Genomic DNA, 26,728 nt, shown 5'->3' with positions numbered 1-26,728 from the left:
AGTTTTGAAAAACTGATTGGTACGAGCCGGGGTTTGAACCCGCGACCTCCGGATTGAAAGTCGCACGCTCTTACCGCTAGGTCACCAGGTCGTTATTCTTTATATTTGTCTAAAATATTCGATATCCTAAATGTCAAATAACTTATGCTTCTCAAATGCTACTGCGAACGGTAAATAGTCATATCATAATAGGAAGCTTACATTCACATATGACCTTTTATTTTCGGACGTCACTGCCGTCACCGGTGTGTCAGACAGAGTTCTCAACAGCTGGCTACTTGTAGGCGTGTAGATATCTCGGACCCACCAGTGTAATCTGACCGTAAGCTCCGTAACAAAATAAGCGTAATCGGAGAGCTTACTTATACCGGTTTTTTAGCCCTTCACTCGCGTGTGATAAGTAAGCGATTTTAATATATTTTTTAAAGTTCATTACGGCGCCATCCAGTGTTGAGTAGCTGTATTAGATTAGTGTTAGGCGAGCTATTTTGAAATAATTAAAGAACAGATTATGTTTCATAACTTTGACATTATATTTTAGACCGTGGTATATGTTACCTACAGTTGATATTCATTCTAAAAATGACAACCGGTAAAACCCTATTGGAATGGAAAGTTGCTATTAATGTATGCCGCTAAATTGCTGTCATTTCATATTCAGTAGTTTATTAATTCGTGCAAGAAACAGTGCCAATATAGAGGGCGCTATTTTGGCTGGTTTACGTGAACCTGGTTCAAATCGAGCCTTCGAAAACTTTTTGGTTTTTTTTACCGTTGTTTTTGTATTAGCATTCCGATCACTGCTACCACACAAAATTTCACGATTCTAGGACTTCAGGAACCAATGTTTTCAGGATTAGAGGTATTTTTAGGTACCCCCATTTTAAGGCGTTGCAGGGCGAAAGTTACAGATTTCTGGTCACCATATGTGTCTGCATACAGACCCATCCCTACATGCCAAATTTCAGCCTTCTAAGACTTCAGGAAGTAGTCTGTATTTTCTATGACGCGAATTTCATGTGTTTCGGACAGTGAAAATTAAGGTACTATAAAATTTTAAGTATAATAGGTAGCTTAATAAAACTTGGTGTTTTTGATAAGTCTACTGAGTACATGGTATACAAAAAATTTCAGCTCTCTAGCATTGTCCAAGCCGAAACTACGAGGGTTCGAAAATACGGCGAAACGTGCCGAGAAAAGATATGCACTGCCTTTTGCCCTTTGTCTCGTCTTGGCGGGGGCACGGCCGTGCCCCCAGATTTGTACCGTACCGTACCGTACCGTAGTATGAAGTTCATGGCCTTCACTAAATTAAAAAGCTACATTGTTTCACTCCCTGGAGTGAGGAAAGTCGCACTTTCCTCACTCCAGGGAGTGAAGAAAGTAGGCTTGTTCGAGCTGCTGAGGTGAAAAAATATTTTACAGTACATATGGTGCTACTTTCTCGCACTGAGCACTTTTCGTCCATATGTCGAAAGTTTAAAGGGCCATATGTACTGTAAAACGTTGTACGATACACGTGCGAAAAGGTAATTCGCAACTCGTGTCGATTTAAAACACTCCCTGCGGTCGTGTTTTAATTTATCGCCACTCGTTTCAAATTTTCTCTTTTCCGCACTTGTATCGTAAATAACTATTTTAGCGTACCTCCCCTAAACGTATTTTTTTCGCTTCAACCCTATGTTAACCTGTACAACATCCAACGTGTTATTGGACTTATTGGATAGGTCTTCTCTTGGACAGAATGGTAACTACGGAGCCCTACACTGAGCATGGCTCAACCTGCTCTTGACCGGTTTTTATTACAAGCTTTTATTTTTCTAGCAATATTTGTATGTACGTATATATTGTGCGCATGTTCGGGTCAAATCTTATAAGCCTAGACCAACTTCTCATTATTAGGTTGAGCTAAAAGTTCACTTACTTATTATGTAAGTCGGGTGACAATACAGTACATATTATGGTTCCATCGAGCTTATCTGATGATGGACATAGGAAGTGGCCATAAGAACTCTGCGATAAAACAACACAACCTAATTGAGTCTCGGTGAGTTTCGTAAATCGCCAGTGTGATATAGGGCTCTTAGCGATAAAAAGCTGTATTTTCTTTTCTGTATTTTGATTCTGGATCAAAAAGGGAATCAATTACCATTAATTTATTTTTTTATTAAAATACATGTGAGAAACATGAATACTAAATATTTTTCTAAGGTCTCGATAGTTATGAAATAGTGGTGAAATTGTTAGGTCTCCTATTTTCGGAAGTACGTACCTAAACAATGATTATGTAGATTTATTTGTATTGTTTTCTTCTAGTTAAGCCCGCTATACAACAGTCTGAGGTGCCTACCATCATCAACAACATATGTACTGCAGATTCTTCTGTATTTGCAGAACATAATTATAGTGTGATGAGTCGTTCGAAAAGAAAGACATTAGATGAAGGTAAATATTTATAACGTCACCAATTATTATAACAAGATATATAATAACATTTAGTTATATTTAGTTACATTTAGTTTTGACATTTAGTTATATTTTGTTTTACAAAAAGGTGTGGATTAGTATTCCTGGTGTGTGATTATAATGCCACCACCTCTGCATTATGCGCTGCTGCGCCAAATTCCTTTTCGGCATAACCTCTTTTACATAAAAAGCTCGAAGGTACTACTACTAGGACTACTGGCCAACGAGACAGGACAATATTGAATAGCAATTGTAGCCCGCTAAAGTTGATATACTTATATTATCGCTCCGGCCGCATACCGCAAGAATATTGAACAACCGCTCAAGAAGATTAAGTTTTGGAATGATAGACGAGGATACAGTTTTACAATGGGGCGTTTATATAGCCTACTAGCGATTTTCGTCTGTAGCCTTACTTAGGGAATGCTTAACCCTGTATGCTAGTTGCGTGTGAGCGTGTGCTCCCGTTAGTGGCATTGTTTCTGCCCGTATGTGTTCCACATCAGTAGTTGACGTCGGACTTTGACTATCATTTCTGACTTTTGTCTTTTGCAATGGATCTCATCCCATCCTAAAAACAAACCTGATCGATTGATACCATAAATAAAAATTTGACATCTTAGCCTGTTGTAGAAATAAAAATACAGTTGATGATAAAAAGTTGTATCCACAATAAATTTGGTGACATAAAAAACTTAAATTTATAGTGACAGACTAAAACCAAAATTTATTAAAAATTATACGTATAATATTATAATTTTGTTTTCTTTCAGGTTCGAACAAACGTGAGGTGCAGCTTAAGGTAAAACAACTTCAAATGGAAGATAACCGTTTGCCCAAAAGGGGACTTTCATACAAGCACTGCCGCGTTCCAGACAGTATGACATTGTGCAGCACATGACGAAACCAGCTCAGCTTTTAGTGAAAATGCAATAACAATCAACGAAGCACCCTAAAGGACGACGCTATTCACTAAAAGAAAAAAAATATGGCATTCTCGCTTTACAAATAGAGTCCGAAGTGCTAATACAGGCTGTTGTGTGAATATTTTTCACTTCCACCTGGCAAAGCGATGAAAAGATTATTAGGCGAAATTAAACTTACCACAGTGGCATAAACACAATTATATTCGAAGGAATTAAACACAAAATAACCAATCAGATGGCAGTCGCTTTCGTAAAAACTAGTGCCTACGCCGATTCTTAGGATTACTTGTCAAGCGGATCCCAGGCTCCCATGAGTCGTGGCAAAATGCCGGGATAACGCACGGAAGATGATGAGGAAGGACCTTTCACATCTCCAAACTTCATGCATTAACCGTAAAGACTATGCGTCTCTGTAATATGGTACAATTTTGACTTATTGGACACGTATTAGTTGTGTATTCCGTAGCATTCGTTTATAAGACTGTTAGCTTAGTCTCCTGACGCAAAACAATTACTTACATATTTCATATTCGCTAGGCTAGGTGCACGACGGGTGCTGCTGTCCTTATTTTGTGGGCTTCTCTACGGGAGTGAAATTATCAAACTGATGCTGCTAGAATTCATGTGGGAAATTCCATAATATTATGTGTGTTCTCCCTCCACCGACTGCACTTTGCTAATAATTTCATTTTAACATGTGCCTAAGCCTTTCTCACTTCAAGGACCGCACGGAAGACCAGCGCTGGCTTTATATCTAGCATTACGCTGAGTTGGGTCCATTTCGTGATGCACACTTAACATATCAGAACCAAAACGTATTGTTACTAAAATTATAGGCAAAAAGTTGTATCTACTGATATACATACATACATACATACATATAATCACGCCTATTTCCCGGAGGGGTAGGCAGAGACCACGGATTTCCACTTGCTACGATTCTGACATACCTCTTTCGCTTCCTTCAATTTCATAACATTCCTCATACACCTCACAATGTGTTTACATTTTGTTAGATAGATAATTCACTATTTATTACCGTTATGTTAAAATGTCATTTTGGTCGGATGTTCATATCCAAAGTTATATGGAATTCGTGTCTTTTATTTTCATCAAAATAAATATTGTTTTTTTTTTACATTAGGGACCTTTAATATCTCCAAATTGAATGTATTATTGACGAATAGAATTTAATTTCCTTGCTTCATTTTTATATTGTACAGACTGTATTGTAACGTTTAGTATAAATACAAGTTGGCAGATATTTATTTTGATAAAAAAAAACTAATATGTTTAATATAAATTTATGTCCATCTGTACATTTTTAATGTCTGCTTTGGCTTAGGTTATTTGATTTTCTTATAAATTGTTTCATACTAAAATGCATGGACTTTCAGCAAAAAAGAGAAAATCTGTTATAGACAAATGGTGTACTTGTAATAAATTATTTACTAAGCTTGAAAATGTACATAAAAATATCTTTATTTAATCGTTTTTATTTATTTATTAAATAATATCATTATCTCTAAGAGCCACGACGCTAATTGCCAGATCTCTTCTAATTGCCATGGTGTGATAGTAAGCTCCCAACGCTAATTGGTAGGCCTTCACCTGTTCTTATTAGCTTTATATTGTAAATTTTAACGAAAGCCTAGGCTCCATGGATTGTTGTGTATGTACATATAAAAAAGTCTTTATTTAATCGGTTTTTTCTTATTACATAATATCTTTCCCTCTAAGAGCCATGACGCTAATTCCCCGGTCTCTTCCAATTGCTATCGTGTGATACGTTTATTGTAGTATAAAGTATATGTTTTTTATAAACTGAAATAGATATCATACACTGAAGAAAAAGTGACCAAGTCCACCACACACACAGTAGCAATCAATTTATTGTACACAACACAGGTTTACAAAAATACTTTATCAGAAATCAGAAATATTTATTGTGTAAACTGTGTAGGTATAAGAAGTTTAACTAGGAACATTTTTTGATAAACATAAACATATAGTAATGGAAGTACAAAGGCGAATTTATCCCTGTAAGGGATCTCTTCCAAATAACCTTTGAGTAGATGAGTGGGAAACTAGGCAGGTTAAGTAAAGTTATGTTTACCCATGCATGAGGTAGATATTGCCTCCTGTATTTGTATATGTTGCGATGTTTTCCTCATGTAAATGTTATATCGACATGTGTAGTAAACTTTTGGCTCATGTATTTGTAAATGTGACGATGTTTTCTTCATGTAAATGTTATATCGACTTGTGTAATAAACTTTTGAATTTTAAATTATGAAATATCAACTATCTTTTCTTTCCAATTTATACTCACCTTATTATTTTATTTTATCCAGTATTTAACGAGCTACTTTATTATAATTTTCTTGTTAAAATCATGCTTTGTATAACATTGTATTGTACTTACTTTTCCTGTATGTCTTTACAATATATATGTGCTTGCCAATATATCTTACATCAAGCAAATATTATAATAAAGTTGTTGATTAATGGGTACTAGAAAAGCAAACTCGATATAACAAATTATAGATATATGACCCTGTTTACATATTGATTAGTGTTTAGTGTGAGTTTATACATTTGTAACAAATGTATGAAGTCGTACTAAATGACAAATAAAAGACGTATTGAACGCGCACCATTTATTCTGAGACAAAGAATACCCCGCTACCCACATATGGGTTATTGTTAGGTTACCTACATATACAACACCTCCACCTTTATTACTAGCCATACACTTATACAATATATGGTAGACTATTATCAACCTAAATATAATTACAAAATAATCGTGAATTAACTTCCACTTCGGTTACACAAAACTGAACCTTGTTTCAACTGCACAAGGTCCGATCATGCATGTGAAACTTAGTTCACGTAATCTGATACTGGTTACATTACAACGGAAACATATGAACATCTTATTAACTAAGGTACATAACATATTTCTTATGTATACAAGAATATAAGAAAGTATACCAAACATAAGTAGCATAGCAGGTTGTATAGGTTAGATACAATAACAACTATTCTTAATTAAAACTTCATATTTAACAAATTTAAGTAAAAGTTATACAAAGCTAATTTAGTCTAGGTACAGTCAATAATAATCATCATAACCGAATCTAACGGGAGGTTTCAAAACTCTTTTGGATTGCACGACAGTTGGTACATTAGGTGCTTCTGCGATTCCTACATTCCCTGCTGCACCCTTAGCATGAACACTGTTCTCTGGCACCCCGGCCCGGGTTGGCCCGGCGGGCCCTGGAGCTACTGGCGATTGGGCCGCCGAGCCGGTTGACGGCCCCGGGCGCGGCGACACCGGGCCCGCGCCGCTATCCACCTCCGGCTGAGGCCCCTCCTCGGGCAACACAAACAAGCTACTGGAACGACGTTTCGCGGGTTCAGGCTGTGTACGTACATTTGCAGTCACTTCGGACACCCTACGTCTTAACTGGTCTATATGCCTATGTATTCCGGTTCCAACATTAGATTTAATTGTATAGTCTGTACTGCCTAATTTCTTAGAAACCTGTCCCGCGAGCCATTTATCATTAGAACGGTAGTCGCGGTACCACACCGGGTCCCCCGGGCTCAGCTGGCGCCGCGAGCCGCGCGCCCGCGACTTCGCCTGCGCCTGGTGCTCGCCGACACGCGCGGCGCGCTCCGGTTTTATTTGATCGAGCCGCATACGCAAATTACGACCTTGTAAAATTTTTGCTGGACTCTCACCAGTCGTGTAATGTTCTGTATTCCTATAAGTTAACAAAAACCTGTTCAATGCTACATCGACGTCAATTTTTTGTTTTTGAGCCTTTTTAATGACTCGTTTACAAATTTTCACGGCATTTTCGGCGGCTCCGTTGGAAGCTGCATGGTATGGGGATGAAAAGATGTGCTCGATACCATTGCGCTTTAGAAATTCTTCGAATTCAAAACTAGTATATGGTGGCCCGTTATCACTAATTAACTGCTTTGGAAGCCCAAATCGTGCCCACATATCACGTAATACCGCCACTACCGACTGCGCGGTGGTGGTTTTCATTTTCGTGGCTTCTATCCATTTCGAGCAGGCGTCTACGGTGATCATATAAGTCAGCCCCGTAATTGACATGAAGTCGATATGAAGTCTCGTCCACGGGCGGTTCGGCCATGGCCACGCACACGGCACGTGTCCGGCCGGTGCATCGGCTACGCTGGCGCACACCGCGCACGCACGACACCGCGCTTCGACAGCCTCGTCTACGCCCGGCCACCACACGTAGCTCCTAGCTAATGCCTTTGTTTTTACTATTCCCATGTGTGCTTCGTGCAATTCGCGTATAACCCGTTCCCTGCAGGACGATGGAATTACGACGCGACGACCCCATAGAATACATCCAAGCTCGCAATATAATTCATCCCGCCTATTAAAATAAGGTTTAAGTTCCTTAATTTCTATGTCTGAGGGCCAGCCGTCGGACAAATAAGCTAAAACACGACTTAAAATGGGATCTTTGCTAGTTTCTCGTTTTAAGACCTTATAATCTAAAAGCAACGACTCCGTTGCAAAATGTAAGTAAGTCTGCTCGGGCAGTTCCCCCTCTCCGGCAACCGCTTCCTCTCTATGCGTTTTAATTAATCGCGACAGAACATCGGCCGTATTTTTATCCGTACGTACATATTCAATGATAAAATCGTACGCTGACAATTTAATTGCCCACCTTTGTAACCTACTCGCTGCCGTCACGGGTACGCCGGTGTTAGGCCCGAAAATGCTCACCAGAGGCTTGTGATCAGTACGCAAAATAAATTTCCTTCCGTATAAGTACTGATGAAATTTGTCCACTGCATAAATAATGGAAAGTGCTTCTTTATGAATCTGACTATAATGTTTTTCATGTGCGGTGAGTGCGCGCGATGCGTACGCGACGACGCGCTCCCCCCCACCGGGCAAACGTTGAGCCAGTATGGCCCCAAGGCCGCGCGCGGATGCGTCACAAGTCACCACCGTGGTGCGTGTCATGTCATAGTGCGCTAGCACTTCCGTGCTACACAGTAACTTTTTGACGTACTCAAAAGCATCGTTTTGTATTTTTCCCCATATAAAATGCCTACCCTTTTTGAGCAACTCGTATAAGGGGCCAAGATACCCTGACAAATTCTTTACAAATTTGCCATAAAAGTTGACCATTCCTAAAAATGATTTTAGTTCTGTGGTATTTGTTGGATGTGGCATGCTCACTATTGGTTTAATTTTATCAGGGTTAACTCTCACGCCGTTTTCATCAACAATGAACCCTAAATATTCTACCTGCCTTGACAAGAAATCACACTTTTTCTTTTTTAATTTTAACCCACTAGCTTGTAATACCGTAAAAACCTGTTCGAGAGCCTTGACATGACTATCCAAATCCCTACTTTTTATCAAAATATCATCAAAAAATACTACAACGTCCGGAATGTCCCTTAATAAATTGACCATAAACTTTTGGAAAATACCCGGGCTTGACGCTAAACCAAAAACTAAGCGATTATATTTGAAAAGTCCGCGATGGGTGTTAATAACCGTGTAAGCCCGGGAATCTTCGTCTAAAACCAACTGGTTGTACGCCTGAGATAAATCTAGTTTAGTGAAATATTTATTATTACTCAATCCACTAAACAAATCATCTAATTTTGGAACCGGATATCTGTCGACCTGTAAAGCTCGGTTAAGTGTTACCTTGTAGTCCGCACATATACGTATACCGCCATCCGCTTTGCTCGCTATTACCAGAGGAGTGGCCCAGTCGGAGCGGTCCACGGGCTCGATGACGCCGGCGCGCAGCATGGCATCCAGCTCGGCGTCGACGCGCGCACGCATTGCGTAAGGCAAAGGTCGCGCGCGACAGAAAATCGGCTCGGATCCCTCGCGCACGCTCAGCCGCACCGGCGGGCCGTTATACCGGCCCAGTGTGCCATCGAACAGTGATTCATGCCTGGAAATAAGGTCGTTTATTATTACACTTTTGTCTATTTCTTTATTATGCAATACAGCTGTTAAATTTACTTTGGGGATTGTAATATCTAGCTCGAATAGCCATTGTCGACCGAGTAAATTAGTTCTATCGGCCCCGTCTAAAACATACAGATCTAATACTTTTGTAATATTGTTGTGACTGACTTTCACCTCTAAATATCTCTGAAGTGTGACTACAGACTTGTCATAAAACCTAACGTTTACGCGACAAGGTTTTATAGGTAAATCATTAAAAATTCGCCTATAGGTATCGTCATTAATACAGGACAGAGCCGATCCCGTATCGACCTCCATCTGCAAGGGCCTATTCTGTACTAAAAGTGACATACACACCGGTTTATAGTTTGTCAAGGACATCTGATACATAGGTTCTTCATCATCGTAATCACCATCATCATCACTATCAGCAACAGTCTTGCCCGACTGCTCCGAAGTGGTAGTCTCGTCGACTGGCTCCTGCATCCAGTAGGCACCAGTAACCCTGCGCCCGCGCGCGCCGCCTCGTCCGCGGCCGCCGCGCCCGCGCCGCCCGCCGCCGGTCACGCTCGCCCCGCGTGACGCGCGGATTGGGGGATCCTCCCCCAATTCATTTCGTCGTCTCAGATTCGGTTCTTGATTTTCAGGACACATTCTCCGCAAGTGACCGACCCTTTTACATAAACTGCAATCATAGTTGCGGAATTTACAGTTTTCCGTTTTATGTTGAGTATCACCACAGGCCATGCATTTAAACATTATATTTATTTTGTTCACATCGATGGGGGTGCTCGGGTTTTGGTCTACTGCGCTGGCATCCCGTTCGGCCGCCTCCAAAGTGCACGCCATTTTCACCGCCTTGCCGTAGGTTAATTTATCGTCCTCCGCGAAAAGTCGTTGCCGCGTATTTTCACTTCTTATGCCGCACACTAGCTGGTCACGTAAATTGTCTTCTAAAGTCGTTTTAAAGTCACAATGTAAAGATAACTTTTTAAGTTCCGCCACGTAATCCGCTACTGGTTCGCCCTCCATTTGCCGTCGCTGCCGGAATTTATATCGTTCGGCCAAAATAGAAGGTTTAGGTTGCAGATGTTTTTTAAGTAAGTCGACGGCGTCCGCGTAAGTTAATGCTGAGGGCTTCTTCGGACTCGCCAAGGTTGATAATAACTCGTAGGCCTCCTCTCCCATGACCGCAATCAACGTGGCTAACTTAACGGTATCGTCCACCTTGTTCGCAAGGAAGTACATCTCCACTCGCTCGGAATATGCAGTCCAATTGCCACTTTTCATATCAAATTCACGTAACTTTCCCACTGACATTGTTTTAAACTTGTTGAATCACGATTATACTGTCTTTTTCGAATTATTTTTACCTCGTTCGCCACTGACAAATAAAAGACGTATTGAACGCGCACCATTTATTCTGAGACAAAGAATACCCCGCTACCCACATATGGGTTATTGTTAGGTTACCTACATATACAACACTAAACATTAATCAATATGTAAACAGGCCCTGTAGGTATGAATATTGACGTTAATGCTTGTTGTTCAGATTTACAGATGGCGCTTCAAAATGGATACAAAAAAGTTCCACGAGAGGGCTCTCTTTCTCCTATATATTATACTACTCTTTGCTATGATGCCACCCGGTCGGTGATAAGGACAAAGCATGACACTATTTTCTCTTTCCTCTTATAGAAATCCGCAATAAGACTATCTTTCTCTTATGGAAGGTAGAGGTAAGGAAATTAATCTTCGTGTATCAAAAAGTGACCGTAAAAAATAGTATTTTTTTTTTTAAATGAATTTATTAATATAATACAGTTACACATATACTATAAATGCGCCAAACTGGAGTAACCAGCCAAACTGGAGTAACCAGGCCAAATAGGCGGCGCCACCATTCATTGAAGTACCTAGACCATACACCTAGTATTTTATATAGATGTGCATCCCGTGCGACCGTAAGGGACAGACATAGACATAGTATAGTAGTTATAGACATGAATCCGAGCGACCAGGGGTAAGAGAAAGACATATTCATGTATTGACAGGTTAATGTATGGCAGCATAATCCTTTTTCTCTTTCACTCTTATAAATTTCGGTATTTCGCCATCGCCTCCTACCTATGCTGCCATAACCCGACCATGAAAAAAAACCTGGTCGGTGATAAGGACAAAGCATGGCACTATTTTCTCTTTCCTCTTATAGGAATCGCAATAAGACTATCTTTCACTATTAAAGAGTGTCAGGCCCTTGGGGACAGAACATACGCAATGCGACACAATTAAAAACACGTTTTAACATTCCTGACAACATACCAGAAACAACCTACGTAATTTGGTCGGGTTATTTGCTGCCCCTCCCCCATTTCATCTCTACATTATTAATATTATTATACCTCTATGGTTCATAGTCTCCTATATATTACAATACTCTTTAGCTGCTCCAGGCTACGCGGCGCGAAGCCGCGAACGCGAGTGTGGAGCCGATTTCGCTGATTAGCAAACTAGACTCCACACTCGCGTTCGCGGCTTCGCGCAGTGATAATTCTATGCAACAGTGCACATATATTATTATATTCTTTTCAACAGTGATTCTGAGACGGCCGCACCGGACCCTAGTGCGATCCGGCGCACGTTCGATCGATCGTATCGTATCGTACCGCCGTACGTCCGTTAAGGACGCAGCTATAAGTGAGAAAGAGAAAGAGACATATTAACCGCACCGAAGTGGCAGTCTGGTACGCTCGTCTGTAACAACAGCTTTAACAAGGCCATAAAATATTTTTTTTTATTGTTATCTGTGGCCTCTTGGCATTGGTAGCAAACAGTAGCAAATTGGTAGTCTGGCTAAAGCCCCCCATTCACACTCCTACATGCCCTACATGGTAGTCCGCAAAGAGTAGTATAATATATAGGAGAGTAGTCCGCCTCGCCGTCCGCCTCATTATGTAGGATTGTGAATGGGGTCGCGGACTACATGGCGTCCTACAAAACCCAGGTAGGATGCCTCTTGCGTCCTACAAATCCTACAAGCCTCGCCCACCGCTTGCAGTCCGCCGCGTAGGATCGTCTGTGGTATGACGTCCTGCGTAGCAGGACTGTCATGTCATGTAGCGAATTGGACCATGAATGTTAAGGCAGGATTGCAGTCCGCCATTTTGTTCACAATGAAAAACACGGGATTAGCAGATTTTATTGAAATATACAAAGGAATTCGCTGTGTATGTGATCTAAAATCACCAAAATAGCAATTTTTTTTTAGAAATAGCACATAACGGAATTGCATGAGCACCGACACGAGGGTCTACCGCGAAAAACGAAAAGCGTAATTTCTTTATCTGCCTCTCTATCACTAGATATTCTAGTTTATCGCAAGAGCGATAGGGAAGCAGATAGCGACATTTCGATTTTTGTCTTTCGTGGTAGGTCCTCTTGTAGGTAGGACTGCAAATGTAGGAAATGTGTGATATATCCTGCACCGCAATCCTGCGAGGCGGACTGCATTGTAGGAGTGTGAAGTTGAATCTGAAAAAACGCGACAATTTCAAAAAATCTGTAGCAGCAATGCAATCCTTGTAATCAAAGAGCCGCCTGCCACAGATTATTTAAGTTTTTCAGGTTCAACTTTCATTAGCCAGACTCTAGTTATTCTGTCAAAATAAAGATAAAATCCATGTGAGTGGGCCTCAAATGTATGGATGGTATAGAAAGGATCGCAATCTCTTATGGCAGAATTGTTGCAAAAGTGACCGCTTTCAACTTTAAACAATAGTTCCTAATCTGTCTGGTGGCGCTAGTTAGGCTCTGAGAAATGAGTATAACATGAACCATATAAGGCAACAAATAACCCGACCAAATTACGTAGGTTGTTTTTGGTAGTATTTCGGTGTATGGTGGCGCCGCCTAATTACTGTTTTTGATGGACACTTTTCATCTTTTCATACATGAAGATTTGGCTCCTTTATATAGTCTCCATGCTCAAATGGATCGGATATGTCAGTGTCACAAGTGACGTTTTTGTCTATGATATAAAAATTATATAAAATGACATATTGACATTGCCTTGAGTTGCCTTGTTGCCTGGATGCCTGCTGCCAAAGTGCCAAAGAGCACCTGCTAACCTGCTGCCTGCCTAGGCTTTGGTAACGCAGGAAGGAAAACGATTTGCCAAACAACAAAATTTATTTTGCTTCATACAAGTGCAGTCTGACTTAGAATTGTAAATATTGCAGTAATTTTATGTATAATATATAACTACAACCGATGTCCGATACTTCTTTGCAAGCGAATCACGAAGCCGTTAAAGAAGAGCAACCCCCGCCCAAAATACCGGATTCCGTAAAGGTTAGAAGCATAATACTATTGTTTTGTAAACTTTTCAGTTAGCCAATTTAGTTCAATTATTCTTGTGGGTATAATATATTCTTCTTGGATTTCACGTAAATGCCGGTGTTTTGATAGGCTTGCGTGGGGATATAGATCCAACACGTAGAGGCCCTTTGGAGAGCTTTAATGTCATGTAGAACGCCTGCTGGAACTCATTCACAGGCGCAACATGTAACAGTTATGTGTATTCAATCAGTAATCAATAAAAACCGTTGATAATGTTTTTGAAGGCAATGCCGTTAATAATTCCTTTTAATATTGTCTTTGGTTACCACGATAGTTACTCATGAAATAAAACTATGAAAACAGATTATATCGCGTATTGTGAATTTATAATACATCCCGACGTTTCGAACCCTTTACAGCGTTCGTGGTAAACGGGTGACCGGTCGGGGTGGGGGTGGGGTCGGTTGACCACGAACGCTGTAAAGGGTTCGAAACGTGGGGATGTATTATAAATTCAATATACGCGATATAATCTGTTTTCATAGTTTTAATTCCTTTTAATTTAAAAACTGCTGTAGTTAGGCTACTAGCTACAATTTATATTTAAAATATTATTATGGCTATATGTACGACTACTACGTCTAAATTCACTCTAGAATGTTATTAAATAATTCCTAACGGCCTAGCCTAGTCGGTGATCTTGCCTATGATACAGGAGACAGGAGGTCCCAGTCCCAGTAAGTAAGGGCTATTAGTTGTGTGTTTGTTATCTATGTATCTAGTATGTATATTGTCACCTAGAACTAGATCCCACATTACAAGCTTAACTTAGGGTGGTATTCCACTCCAACTTCTTCTCACATCTATTTGCGTCTTACACTTTGCTTAATGAGAGAGTGAGGCGCAATGGCATTGGCCCAAGAAATTGGATGGGTGGTATACCATCCTTAGTTTGTGTGTAGTTGATCTGTGTAAGATTGTCCCCGTTCTTTTCTTTATTTTAATTATTAACATTATTGTTTTAATACCCATGTCTCTTGCAGAAGATAATTGCAATGGAGAAAGAACCGGAAACAAATGCTAGTCGAAAATCCCGCATAGATCTCAATGCATTACCGACAAGGCAATACTTGGACCAGACTGTGGTTCCCATACTACTCCAGGGGCTCTCGGCGCTGGCCAAGGAGCGCCCACCGGATCCTATTAACTACCTGGCTGCTTACTTGCTGAAAAATAAGACTACTTTTGAAAATAACAATGCTGCGTCAAATAACAACCCTCCAGCAAATGCTCAAACTTAAGTATTATTGTAATAAATTTATGTTGTGGTAACATAATTGGAGAATTTCATATTTTTATACTATTTTAAGTTGCTTTTGGCATAAATTTTGTCTACTTGTTTTGTTGTATGACTATTCCTAAGTGGTTTGAGATAGCCAAATTAACTTTGACGCATGTATCATGTTGTTACTACATTACTAGTGAGTATGATTAGTAATAAATAGCCTTATTCTTATGTAAATAAACTTTAGATCGAAATGGAAATCTTTTTGAGTTTATACTCTCTTAATTACGCTTATTGTTTAAAATTAGTGGGATCCATTAAATACAAAAACATTTTTAGCAATATATAATAGTCCAATTATTTTTTGTAGGTATGTGATTTAACATTCACCATCCATAACCATATTTTGATCAGCTAGGGCTATAGATATCAATTCTGTGTACGTTTATGTACAGCGGTGATTTAATTTAAACTAGTGCTTATCCCAAATTCTTGGGATTAGTTGCCAAGCGGACCCCAGGCTCCCATGAGCTGTGCCAAAATGCTGGGATAACACAAAGTAGATGATGGTGATTTAATTTAAACAACATTAGTATAATAATATTACCTATTTTTTATAGTATAATATATAATTGTACTGTAATCAGCAACTTTTTTATATGATAGAGATTTGGTATAAGAATTTTAATTCTACAATTTAAAACCATTGATTTCTGTTCGATTTTTCGCCGCCATTGACTTGATGAAAAGTCAGTACATTTGGTGCCCCACATGCCACGACTTGATATGTTATATGGGTTGTTTACGTGCAGTTTGTGGCTTTGTGTTGATGACACTTTATAGGTTTTCGCGGGAATCGCGGGCTTGGTTTCCGCAACTCGACGTCATATATTGCGCCTATTTTGCGTGATTGATGACACTTTAGTACTCTTTGCTTTAGTACTTCATGTGGCGTGTGACGTGGAGGCGAAAAAGTTAAAATAAATCATAATAAAAAAAAAACTTATAACATTCAAATGAGCACTGGCTGAATTTTGTAAGCATGTATTAATTATAATAATTACCAGCAATTTAACATGTATCTGTCACGAAAGTCAAATTGACAACTTTGAATAAACTTGCAAAGAGAATAATTTAGTTTTGAATATAATTTAAGATCAATGACGGAAGAAAAAGGTGAGAAGGGTGAAGATGAGGACACTATTGGAGTAAGTCTTATTAAAATTCCATCAATATCTACTATTATTATAAAAAATAAGTATTATATTGACTTAAGTCTCACAGTAAAAATAAACAGTTTAAATTAAAAGTAATAAATAGTAAGCTCAATAAGCAAGCAAGCTTTGGCTTGTGTTGTGGGTACTTAGACAACGATATATATAAATACTTAAATATAACACCCATGACTCAGGAACAAATATCAAATACTATAGGCAACAACTATAAGTATGTATAACATATGTATCTTTTTAATTTCCTAAATTGAAATTTTTAATTACTTAGCATATGAATACCTAGGAATAGTAGGAACCAGTCATCTAGGCTAGCTAGCAACGTTTCGATTCATTTTAGGTATTTAAAAAAGGTCTTTAGTACCTATGGTACCTACTTACAACCGTCTGTTGAACAGATATACGTAGGCCAACGTAACCAAGACGGCGACCGGCACGGCGAGGGCTGGGCCGTGCTGCCCAACGGCGACTTCTACACCGGCTGCTACTGCCGCGGCCAGCGCAACGGCAAGGGCCTGTACGTGTTCAAGAACGGAGCGCGGTACGAAGGTATGCTTACGAAGTAAAGCAATATTAATGGAATATCTTATACAGATTAACGTAGTGTCAATCAATGGCGAAATAATTTTAGCAGACGATATACAAACGTATGCCTATAGGGGCCGTGCGCGTTGGAGGGTCTGCCATCTTGTTGCCTGAATCGGAAACAAACATCTATACATTGACACTTTAAATTTTTAATTAGGTTAAGTTAATTATAATAGGAATTCAAACACAATGTTTATTGTTATACTGAATAAATATATGAATATATGACTTCACGCCAAAGAAAGTGCTGCCATCTACCGTTCTCGTACGTTTTCTTGTGCATGTTGGTTGTGCTATCTTGTGGGCTACATCGGAAGCATAAACTTCACATTTACGCCTCGCGCCAAAAATTTGACGGCTCCTATAGTTCATGTAAATTAGGATGTTTAGTGTTACAGCGTACCTGGTCTACGCTATGACAGTAAAAGTGACGCAGGACGCAGGCCCAGATAAAGATAAAGCGTATTGTTTCAGTAGGGGAGACCAAGGAGAGTTGACACAAATTTTACTTTTTCAGTCATAACTGTAAACTCTGTTGTAAGAAGCTAGATTTATGAAGTCTGCATCATCTGATAGCAAATATCATAACCATTTACCAACCAAAACAAACCATATTGTATTTGTTTAGAATTTTAGATTTTAATTTCGTCTTTTAGCTAGTTATAATTTTAAAAGGAAAAATATGGGTTAGTGACTGAAGCATTATTAAATACACGTATTTTTCAAATATGATTTTAACAGTCTGGTATGAACAGCCTCTGCCAAACTCAAACAAAAAATTGACGAGGTAAGTTGCAACAAGTTGTATTTTTCTTTTAGTTGCACTTTTAGATTATAAAACATGGGACTGAAAACGTTGATAAGTCCAAATATATGATAAAAAGCTCTGCCAGAATTCTTCAAACATATATTGGAAAAAATGCCAAATCTGATAAAGATATGGCCTTGAAAAAATGTTGAGAAATTTACTTTTAGCATTGTTTTAGCTCTATCCGCTGTAATACCTACCTCAACTGCTCATCTGAGGCCTAACCCATGTATGATGAAATTGGTTAAAATGGAAAATGAAGCATTTCTTTCTTGGGAGTCATACTTCTAGTCTAGCGTCTATATTGCTTTTTTTTATACCACGTCGGTGGCAATCAAGCATACGGCCCGCCTGATGGTAAGCAGTTACCGTAGCCTATGGACGCCTGCAACACCGGAGATATTACACGCGCGTTGCCGACCGTAACACTCCTCTCCCTCGTTGAGCTCTGGCAACCTTACTTACCGGCAGGAACACAACACTATGAGTAGGGTATATAATATTGTTTGCGAGATATGGCCATGGACGTCAACTTATCTTTGTGTTAACCTACCTCGGTCTCCCCTAAGAGACTATTCAGGCTTGCTTCGAAGAGACTAGAACCGCATTTGATCGGTATACCTATTATAATTACCTAATATTATACATATATACCTACCTACCTATTACTTAGGTACAGATGATGAGAGGCAATTCCATTCCTTCTCCTTAGCAGGTCGCATTAAGAAATTTAAGAATGGCGACTCAAACCGCGTCGTGCCAAAATAAGGTAGACACCTATGTCAATTGTTGTCAAAAACGAGTGTATTGAAATAGGCACTTTTGGTTTTATAGTGCTGGGCCTTGTAACTCGCCGGGCCTTATATGCCTCACCTACCTTATGAATCTCTAATATAATCTTTGTAAGTCTAATAGTCTTTGTAAGATTTGTCATCATCATCATTCGCTTGCCCTTGTCCCATTCACTTGGGGTCGGCGCAGCATGTCTTTTTCTTCCATACATCTCTGTCACCCGTCATCTCATCATTCACTTGCGTTAGTTTCATATCATCTTTCACACAGTCCATCCACCTTTTCCTCGGTTTTCCTCTCCTCGTACTTCCCTCCACATTCATTCTTAATACCTTTCTTGTCACATGACTTTCATCCCTCCGCATCACATGCCCGTACCATGCTAGGCGATTTGCCCTTACTTTTTCTGTTATGGGTGCAACTTTCAGGCTTCCTCTTATATACTCATTCCTTATCCTATCCATTCTCGTCACGCCACACATCCACCTTAACATTCTCATCTCCGCTACATGCAATCTCTTTTCATCCCTCACCTTTAGGGCCCAACACTCTGATCCATACATGACGACAGGTCTTATGATCGTTTTATAAATTTTACCCTTCAACCGAAGGGGCATACGGGCGTCACAAATGGTTCCCGTAACCTGTCGCCATTTCATCCATCCTGTGCTAATCCGGTTTTTCACGTCACGGTCAATATCGCCATCGCACTGTAGGAGCGAACCGAGGTACTTGAAGTCGGAGCAGACCGGCAATGTAACGCTATCGAGTTCTATGGCAGCAAAACTGGAGAGACCGCCAAAATCGCAGAACATGTGTTCTGTTTTAGATCTGCTGATCTTTAGGCCAACATTCTCCAATTTTTGCCGCCATTTCTCAAGTCTGCTCTGCACCTCTAGTTCGTTTTCACCTACAAGCACAATGTCATCAGCAAACAGCATACACCAAGGTGCCTCCTCCTGTATGTCCGACGACAGAGCGTCCATAACTAGCAGGAAGAGGTAAGGGCTTAAAGCCGATCCCTGGTGCAAGCCTACTGTGACACTGAACCTGTCGGTGGTGCCAGCGGCTGACCGGACGCGTGTACAACATCGTTTGTACATTGACCGGATTAGCTCCACATACTTCCCAGGCACGCATTTCTCTTTGTAAGATTTGTATACATAGTTAACTCTTAACACACATATTTACATACCCAGACAATATTACCTACGCACCTACGGACTTTTCGGTATAAAAAGCTAAGTGACATAACAATAGACAACTAGTTAGGCGTGGAGTTACTGTTAGTGATCATAAACTGGGAGTAATAATATTGTACTTATTAGAAACCTACTCCTACTCAGTAGGTACATTAATAGCAGCTAGCAGCCATCCTTTATTTTGCCTTCACATTATCTTTAGGCGAATGGCGTCGAGCGATGAAGTACGGCGTCGGTACAATGACGTACCCTGACGGATCGCGGTACGAGGGCGATTGGCGGCACGACCAGAAGCAAGGTTTTGGCGCCTACTACTATCCCAACGGAGACATATACGAGGGCGCGTGGTTCAAAGGGAAGCGCCACGGGCTCGGCACCTACTTGTTCAACGAATACCAAGTCAAATTCATGGGTACTTGGGTCGAGGGCCGGATGGAGGGACCTGGGCAGATCTTGTACCCTCGCGTACGCTTCCACGGTTCCTGGTACAAGGGCGTACCCAAAGGCCCAGGCTGCTTCGTGTTCGACACCAATTGCATGCTGCACGGGTTCTATTTGCTGATAAAGGATCCGGCGCTGGAAGAGTTAGGTGAAGGCGAAGAGGAAAAGGAGGAGAAAGTGGATAAAGAAGAGCCGATGGGGGAAGAGGAAGAGATGGAAGTTGACGAAACGAAAGGTAGGTGTGGCCTAAGTATACCTAATTAATGCGTTGCAGGATACAATTAGACATGGGCGTAGGCAGGTAGGAGTAGGGGGCCCCTGGAGCTCAAATTTTACATACAATGTATGCCTCTCTGCGGTGCGACGCAGACGACGATTTATTCTATTTTTAAAGGGCTGTATATTTTGAACCATTTCAGGTAGGTACTCCCAGGGGCGTAGCTAGAGGAAATGGCGCTCGGGGCAGGCACCAAATTTGCGCCCCCCCAAATAGCTACGTCAAATTAAGCCGAAAATGGGCGATCTGCGGAAATAATTCGTGTAGTTTTGAAAATTGGTACAGTTATACCTTGTGGTGTACAGATGAATATACTAAAAGTCCTAAGGGGTGGGGGGTTAGCTAAGGGTGTAGGGGGGGTTGAAGCTACTTTTTTCAGATTTTTGCTCATATCTCGAATATCTATACGAATAGCATTATAATTACTTCGGACAAAATATTCTACATAAAATTTTCTACAAATTAGGTCATATTCATTTTTACTCTACGATTAATACTTTACGAGGTACAGGATGTTTAAATTAATAAAGAGATAAAAAATAGACGATTTAAGAAAACGTCGTTTTTTCGTAGTTGTTGTAAAGTATTGATCGTAGAGTAAAAATAAATATAACCTAATTTGTAGAAAATTTTATGTAGAAACTTTTGTTCGAAGTAATTATAATGCTATTCGTACAGATATTCGAGATACGAGCAAAAATCTGAAAAAATATACCTTGAAGTGGGTCGTGATAATAGCTAAAACATCTACATACGATAAAAAGCTATTTCGAAACCGCGTTTATTATCGTTTAACTCCATATTATTGATAACCATGGTAGCTCTCCTGGCGCCAATAGCAATATCGCAATTCCAGGCAAAATAGCCGTGTGGCGGGCTCGCAACGTGACGGCTTACATGGCGGAGTTCCTACCGCCGGAGCCGGTGCCCCTGCCCGTGCACGACTCCATGCCTTCGCTGACGGACGAGAGCGTGGAGACCGACGTGCTGCGCTTCGAGCCGCCGCCGGTGCACGCTGAGCACGAGGGCGACGACGGCGACTCCTGGCTGCTGCACCGCAAACAGTTCCTCGAGGAGGCGCAGCCCAAGGAATAAATGCTTTTACAATAAATCTTATAATATCTAATACTCTTGACTGGTATCTTTTTCAACCCCGACACAAAAAGAGAGGTGTTATACGTTTGTTTGTCTGTGGCATCGTAGCTCTCTCAATCGGATAGACCGATTTCGATGCGGGTTTTTTAACGTGAAAGCGAGTTTCCTTACGGTGATGATTCTTAGCTTAGTTTGATAAAAATCGATCCAGCAGTTTGATATACCTAAAGCATTTTTGGCATAAGGCATTGTACGGGTTTTTTTAAATTTTTAGGGTTCCGTACCTAAAGGGTAAAAACGGGACCCTATTACTAAGACTCCACTGTCCGTCACCAGGTCTGTCTGTCACCAGGCTGTATCTCCTGAACCGTGATAGCTAGACAGTTGAAATTTTCACAGATGATGTATTTCTGTTGCCGCTATAACAACAAATACTAAAAACAGAATAAAATAAATATTTAAGTGGGGCGCCCATACAACACACGTGATTTTGTTGCCGTTTTCTGCGTAATGGTATGGAACCCTTCGTGCGCGAGTCCGACTCGCACTTGGCCGGTTTTTAAATTTAATATAGATATTTATGCTTGGAGAACGAACTACGAAGTTTTATTTTAATAAGCGCCACTTGCACCATTCCATGAACCCCCGGTTACCAGTATAATTTGACACTCACACCACGTTAACGGGTTAACCCAGGGTCAAATTGTACTGGTAACTCTTGGTTGAAGCGGTTAACCCCGGGTTAGTTCGATGGTGCAAGTGGTGCATCTACATTATGATTGAGGACTTACCTATTATTTTTTATGTGTTAATTACATAACAGGATTTCAGGTTGAGGGACCCAATTGGAAAGTACCCATACCTATCTATGGAGAGCTTGTAGCCAATAGGCTGCAGGTACGGGAATCTATAACCGGGCACAAAGGTTTCGTAAAAGTAATGAAACTCTCAATAAAAAAGTAAACCTCGAATAATTTATTTAATTTAAGCACAACTAATAATTTGAGTAATAAATTAATAACATGAACATATTTGATAAGGACAGTTGCAGTAAATATATAAAGTGCTTACAACGTCAGGGTCTTAAATCAGACCCTTGCATAGGTATATAAGGTGAGATGGGGTAAGAAGAACACAGTATTTTGTTCGGGACAAAACGAACACTAGATTTGGGCGAATAAAAGCTGATACTGAGATTTATATAAAACTTTTTAAATGACAATCGCCACTTATTTGTCGTGTCATTTGAGGATAATAGTGTTATTTTTAAATGTTTTCGTGTTAATTATGGTAAAAGTATCAAAAGAAATTCGTGTCAGATATTTGACCGAAGCGTTTGCGAAGGTCTCCATTTCAGCTTGTTTGCAAAAATGCTTTGGCATGTCCGGATGTTCTCTACAGGTCGCAATTCTAAACCGATTCTCGTGAAATTTTGTGACCAGGTTCGATTATTAAATAGATTTTTCTTTTGTCGATTATTGGAATTTTTTCTAGGCGGAGCTATCGGCAGGTCTACAGCTCACAGAGCCACGAGCATGTTTAATTCATTTTAGGAAAATTATCTAGATGAGCGGGATGTGAATTTCGATACGAAATACTAATAGATATCAGGACCAGATGCTTAATTTAATATGCAACATAAAGTAGGTATCTATTTCCAAAAATACGAGTGATTTTGCTTTTTTCAGCTACTAATTTCGAGTTTGTAGAGAGGGGGTGGGGCGGGGAAGCGGGCCGGGAGGTAGCGGCCAACTTGAAGCGAACGGGTAGTTCGTACGATTTTGTCACACGTCACGGTAGATACTCGTTAAGGGATTACAGTGTTGAAGGAATTTCGATTTTATTTTAATTAATCAAATTCCAAATTTAAATGACGTTAATTGTCCGCGAGGAGAACAATGCCACTGGGTTATGTATGTATGTAAAAGAATAAGAAATGTTCAAGTATCATTATTGTTTATCGCCTGGTGCTGCAAAACGCTGTTTTTTTTTTGCGACATTTTCTAGTGTACTTTCATTAGCCCAAATTTATGATGATTTCATAGCGTTCATCTTGTCCTGGTTTCGTCTTAACCCTTGTCACCTTTATACCTGGTTTATCTAGTAACTCCGTTAAAATACTGGCTAAGACAAGGCAAAAACTGGACTTTTTAAGCTTGAATTAATTTAGAAGTCAGGTAAAAATATAAAACATTTGAGAGGAAAGATAGGTATTGGCCATTAGAAGTCGTCAGCCGTTTAATTTTTTTAGCCTCATTAATATTTAAATTAACAGAACCAATATATTAAAATACAATAGCTAACATAAGTAAGCAATAATTTCAATCCACACACTTATATTAATTACTACGCATCATACCAAGAAAAAAATGCGAAGCAAATACAAATAAGTAGGTATGTCAGCTTCTGTAGTGAAATAGGAATCCACGATAGTAAATTTGAGCTTCAAGAACACTATGAAAATAACTTACACTTGCTAGTTTTGTAACACAATTTATAGATTTGTACTTTTCGGTTTCTCATACGATTTGTTATTATAATCTCGGCAAGCATCATAACACGCGTCGGTCGTTTCACTCGTTTCATTAACTAAATCCCACCGCTCTTACATTCAGTAAACAAGGTCAACCTTACAATCTGTTGTCTGTGGGTCACGAGACCCCTCCGATCTCGCCGTGACCTCGATACAGTCAGATTCCAATCAAACTCCGGCGGGTAACAGTATTTCGCGTATACATTTTATTTGTACTGTAGTATCTTTAGTAGTTAACTTCTGTAGATTTTTTACCGTGGAGGCGCTTGAGGTGGGGCGTCTTCTAGCTTACCCCATACCACATTGCACATTTCTCGTACGAGGGCCTGCTCACCAGAGTCTAAGTCAGGAGCTGGTCTCCTTCTTTCTCTCTCCACTCGCTCTCTGACTTCTAACACTTGCAACGCGCGCACAACCGCTTCGGGTCGCTCGCCGATGCCGCCGTTGACCCCTTTCTCTGCCTCCAGTCGTCGAACCTTCTGCTCCAGGTCGCGCACGTACTGCACCGTGCGCTCGGCCAGCTGCGGGTGCGTGACGGGTGCGGCGAGTGCGCGCACCTCCTCGGCGTTGGTGCCATTGCTGCTGCCGTCGCCGTCGTCTCGTTCTCGGCCCGCCGCTCGTCCGCAGTTTACACATGTGCTCCTCTCGCGCTCCTCGTCCAAGTACAAGCACAACTCTTTTAACTCTAAATTATCTCTTATCAGTTCCTGCTGTTTGTCGTCCAGTTCCCTTAGTTTGCTTTGATACGCTGAAACTTCCTGTCTCATAACCGACGCCGTGTATCTGCCGAATCTTTGCCATTCGCGTGCTAACTTTCTTCCTTTCTGTCGATCATCATCTAAGAAGCAACACAAGTCACGGAGCTCCTGATTGTCGTCGCTCAGTCTTCGGTTAGCGTCTTTCAATGCTTTTATCTCGTCCAAAAGTGTCTGAATTTGACGCCGCTGGTCCGTCGAAGCTCGGGGACCATCAGGTTCCACTCGCTTAGTGAATTTGAGCATGTCAGCTGATCTCCTGTGGATCTGCTCCTCCTCGAGGTTTCGCTGCACGCGCTGGGTATCGTCCGCACTGCGCGCGCGTGCCGTGGGTTGCCCGGGCTCGTGCACGATCGCCTTCGTGACCACCTCCCCCGTGGGTCGTAACACACGTAAAGCTCCCGGCGCTTGAGGGTACCCTGCCGGGTATCCTTGGGGATACTTCGAAAAGGGAATCGATCCCCCCGGGTATGCAGCAGGTTGAGCTCCTAGGGGATATTGTATTTTATTGGGGTCCACAGGTTTCCCCGCGTAAGGAGGTTTGAACTCCTTCGCGGACGGGTCAATAGTGGCTAGTTTGGGACCGGCCGCGGACGGCGGAGGCGGATGATACCGCGGTGGAAAGTTGACCGGTTCCGGGCCCTGTTTACCTAGTTGCTGTTGCTGTTTCTGTTTGTTGAACTGAACTCCATTTTGATTGATTGACATTGTCGTTAGAGCCGATTCGCAGACTGTCATCAGCTCAGAGAGGCCGTGTGATGTTTATGTGATTCATTTCAAAAACGGCACAGATTGCGCACACGCGAAAGCTGAGGCGGCATGGGTTCAATACAACTATTGGTCCTTGAATGAACGGGGGAGGGGACGCCGGCTGCGTAGGCCGCGGACCGTGGCATTCGCACTATTATCTTGTCGCGATCTGATGTTTAGTGAGAGGCACTGGTCGCTTAGATTGTCAGGGCACTGCTTGCACTTTGTTTATGTTTTAGTACAGGTGTTTTGCGGTTGCGGTCTTGTTTACGCGGCGAGACGCGGACAGTGACCGTGCGAAGGAACGCGGCCGCGCGGGGCGCGTGTCGATACTGGCGCGGGCCGCGGCTCTACCTGCGCGAGCGGCGGAGGTTCTCGCGGTCCCGCTCTACACGTTCATCTCACCTGCACGCACACTAACACACCGTAGTCATTGAATTTAATGCTCTTGTGGTTTTCTTACAAAGATGCTCACGCGCACACGGAAGAAGGTGAATTGTATCAATATTATTCAATATCAGCCATCCGGATTTGTTCCGTTCCATTGGTTTAATCAACCCTCTTGGTGCAACGCAGAAAACGCATTTAAATTTTAAAAACATGGTGTGCAGCATGGTGAAAATGAAGGCAATTTTAGGGGAATACAATATCTTTATATCTTACTCTTTGTAAATACACCGCGCCTAAAAAATAAGTGCATTTCCTTTGCCAGGGAGGTTTATGGATTATACTGAGCAACTTTTACGATGGGACCAAACCTGAAATCGCGAAAAAAAATTTGGCTGTTTCATTGTGGTTTCATACATTTTGGCTGGTCCATTTTCTACGGGAGGGTAAATTTTTTTTTCGCGATTTCGTGGTTGGCCCCATACTAAAAGTTGCTCAGTATAATCCCTAAACCTCCCTGGCAACGGGAATGCACTTATTTTTAAGCCTGCCTGTAGGTATATTAGGTAATGAGATGTAGAGCCCTTGTGTATATTAGACCACTACTTCGATATTTACTTTGACGACCGGTCTAGTGACCCTGCCTGTGAAGCCGATGGTCCTGGATTCGAATTCCGGTAAGGGCATTTATTTGTGTGATGAACACAAATATTTGTTCCTGATCATGGGTGTTTTCTATTTATATACGAATAAGTATGTATTAATCTATATAAGTATGTAGGTATATCACCAATTTTAGATTTATCGCATAGCACCTTAGCACCCATAGTACATTCCTTGCTTAGTTTGCGTTGG

At 41.0% G+C, this 26,728-nt stretch overlaps 3 protein-coding genes across 3 annotated transcripts; 2 read left to right on the top strand and 1 right to left on the bottom strand.

The window, feature by feature from the left end:
* The first annotated feature begins 13,503 nt into the window (after positions 1-13,503).
* LOC134744229 (protein dpy-30 homolog) lies at positions 13,504-15,063 on the top strand. Its single transcript, XM_063677972.1, has 2 exons — positions 13,504-13,740; positions 14,772-15,063. The coding sequence occupies exons 1-2, from the start codon at positions 13,660-13,662 to the stop codon at positions 15,027-15,029; spliced, it is 339 nt and encodes a 112-aa protein (XP_063534042.1). The 5' UTR covers positions 13,504-13,659; the 3' UTR covers positions 15,030-15,063.
* Positions 15,064-16,097: 1,034 nt separating this feature from the next.
* On the top strand, positions 16,098-21,468 carry LOC134744098 (radial spoke head 1 homolog). Its single transcript, XM_063677792.1, has 4 exons — positions 16,098-16,221; positions 16,644-16,794; positions 19,838-20,311; positions 21,210-21,468. The coding sequence occupies exons 1-4, from the start codon at positions 16,174-16,176 to the stop codon at positions 21,446-21,448; spliced, it is 912 nt and encodes a 303-aa protein (XP_063533862.1). The 5' UTR covers positions 16,098-16,173; the 3' UTR covers positions 21,449-21,468.
* A 932-nt stretch (positions 21,469-22,400) lies between these two features.
* Positions 22,401-25,937, bottom strand: LOC134742980 (coiled-coil domain-containing protein 85C-B). The gene has a single exon (XM_063676234.1). It carries the CDS (start codon positions 25,472-25,474, stop codon positions 24,233-24,235), a length of 1,242 nt encoding a protein of 413 aa, XP_063532304.1. The 5' UTR covers positions 25,475-25,937; the 3' UTR covers positions 22,401-24,232.
* Between the last annotated feature and the right edge of the window lie 791 nt (positions 25,938-26,728).

Source organism: Cydia strobilella, chromosome 1, assembly GCF_947568885.1.
Source record: "Cydia strobilella chromosome 1, ilCydStro3.1, whole genome shotgun sequence".
NCBI classification, from domain to species: Eukaryota; Metazoa; Arthropoda; class Insecta; order Lepidoptera; family Tortricidae; genus Cydia; species Cydia strobilella.
This window is presented reverse-complemented; position numbering and strand designations above follow the sequence as displayed.

Excerpts from the sequence above, each read along its gene's own strand:
- LOC134742980 (XM_063676234.1), bottom strand. The coding sequence starts at position 25,474 with ATGACAGTCTGCGAATCGGCTCTAACGACAATGTCAATCAATCAAAAT.
- LOC134744229 (XM_063677972.1), top strand. The coding sequence starts at position 13,660 with ATGTCCGATACTTCTTTGCAAGCGAATCACGAAGCCGTTAAAGAAGAG. Across the intron at positions 13,741-14,771 it reads AAATACCGGATTCCGTAAAG|AAGATAATTGCAATGGAGAA; the intron begins GTTAGAAGCATA and ends TGTCTCTTGCAG.
- LOC134744098 (XM_063677792.1), top strand. The coding sequence starts at position 16,174 with ATGACGGAAGAAAAAGGTGAGAAGGGTGAAGATGAGGACACTATTGGA. Across the intron at positions 16,795-19,837 it reads GAACGGAGCGCGGTACGAAG|GCGAATGGCGTCGAGCGATG; the intron begins GTATGCTTACGA and ends CATTATCTTTAG. Across the intron at positions 20,312-21,209 it reads GGAAGTTGACGAAACGAAAG|GCAAAATAGCCGTGTGGCGG; the intron begins GTAGGTGTGGCC and ends TCGCAATTCCAG.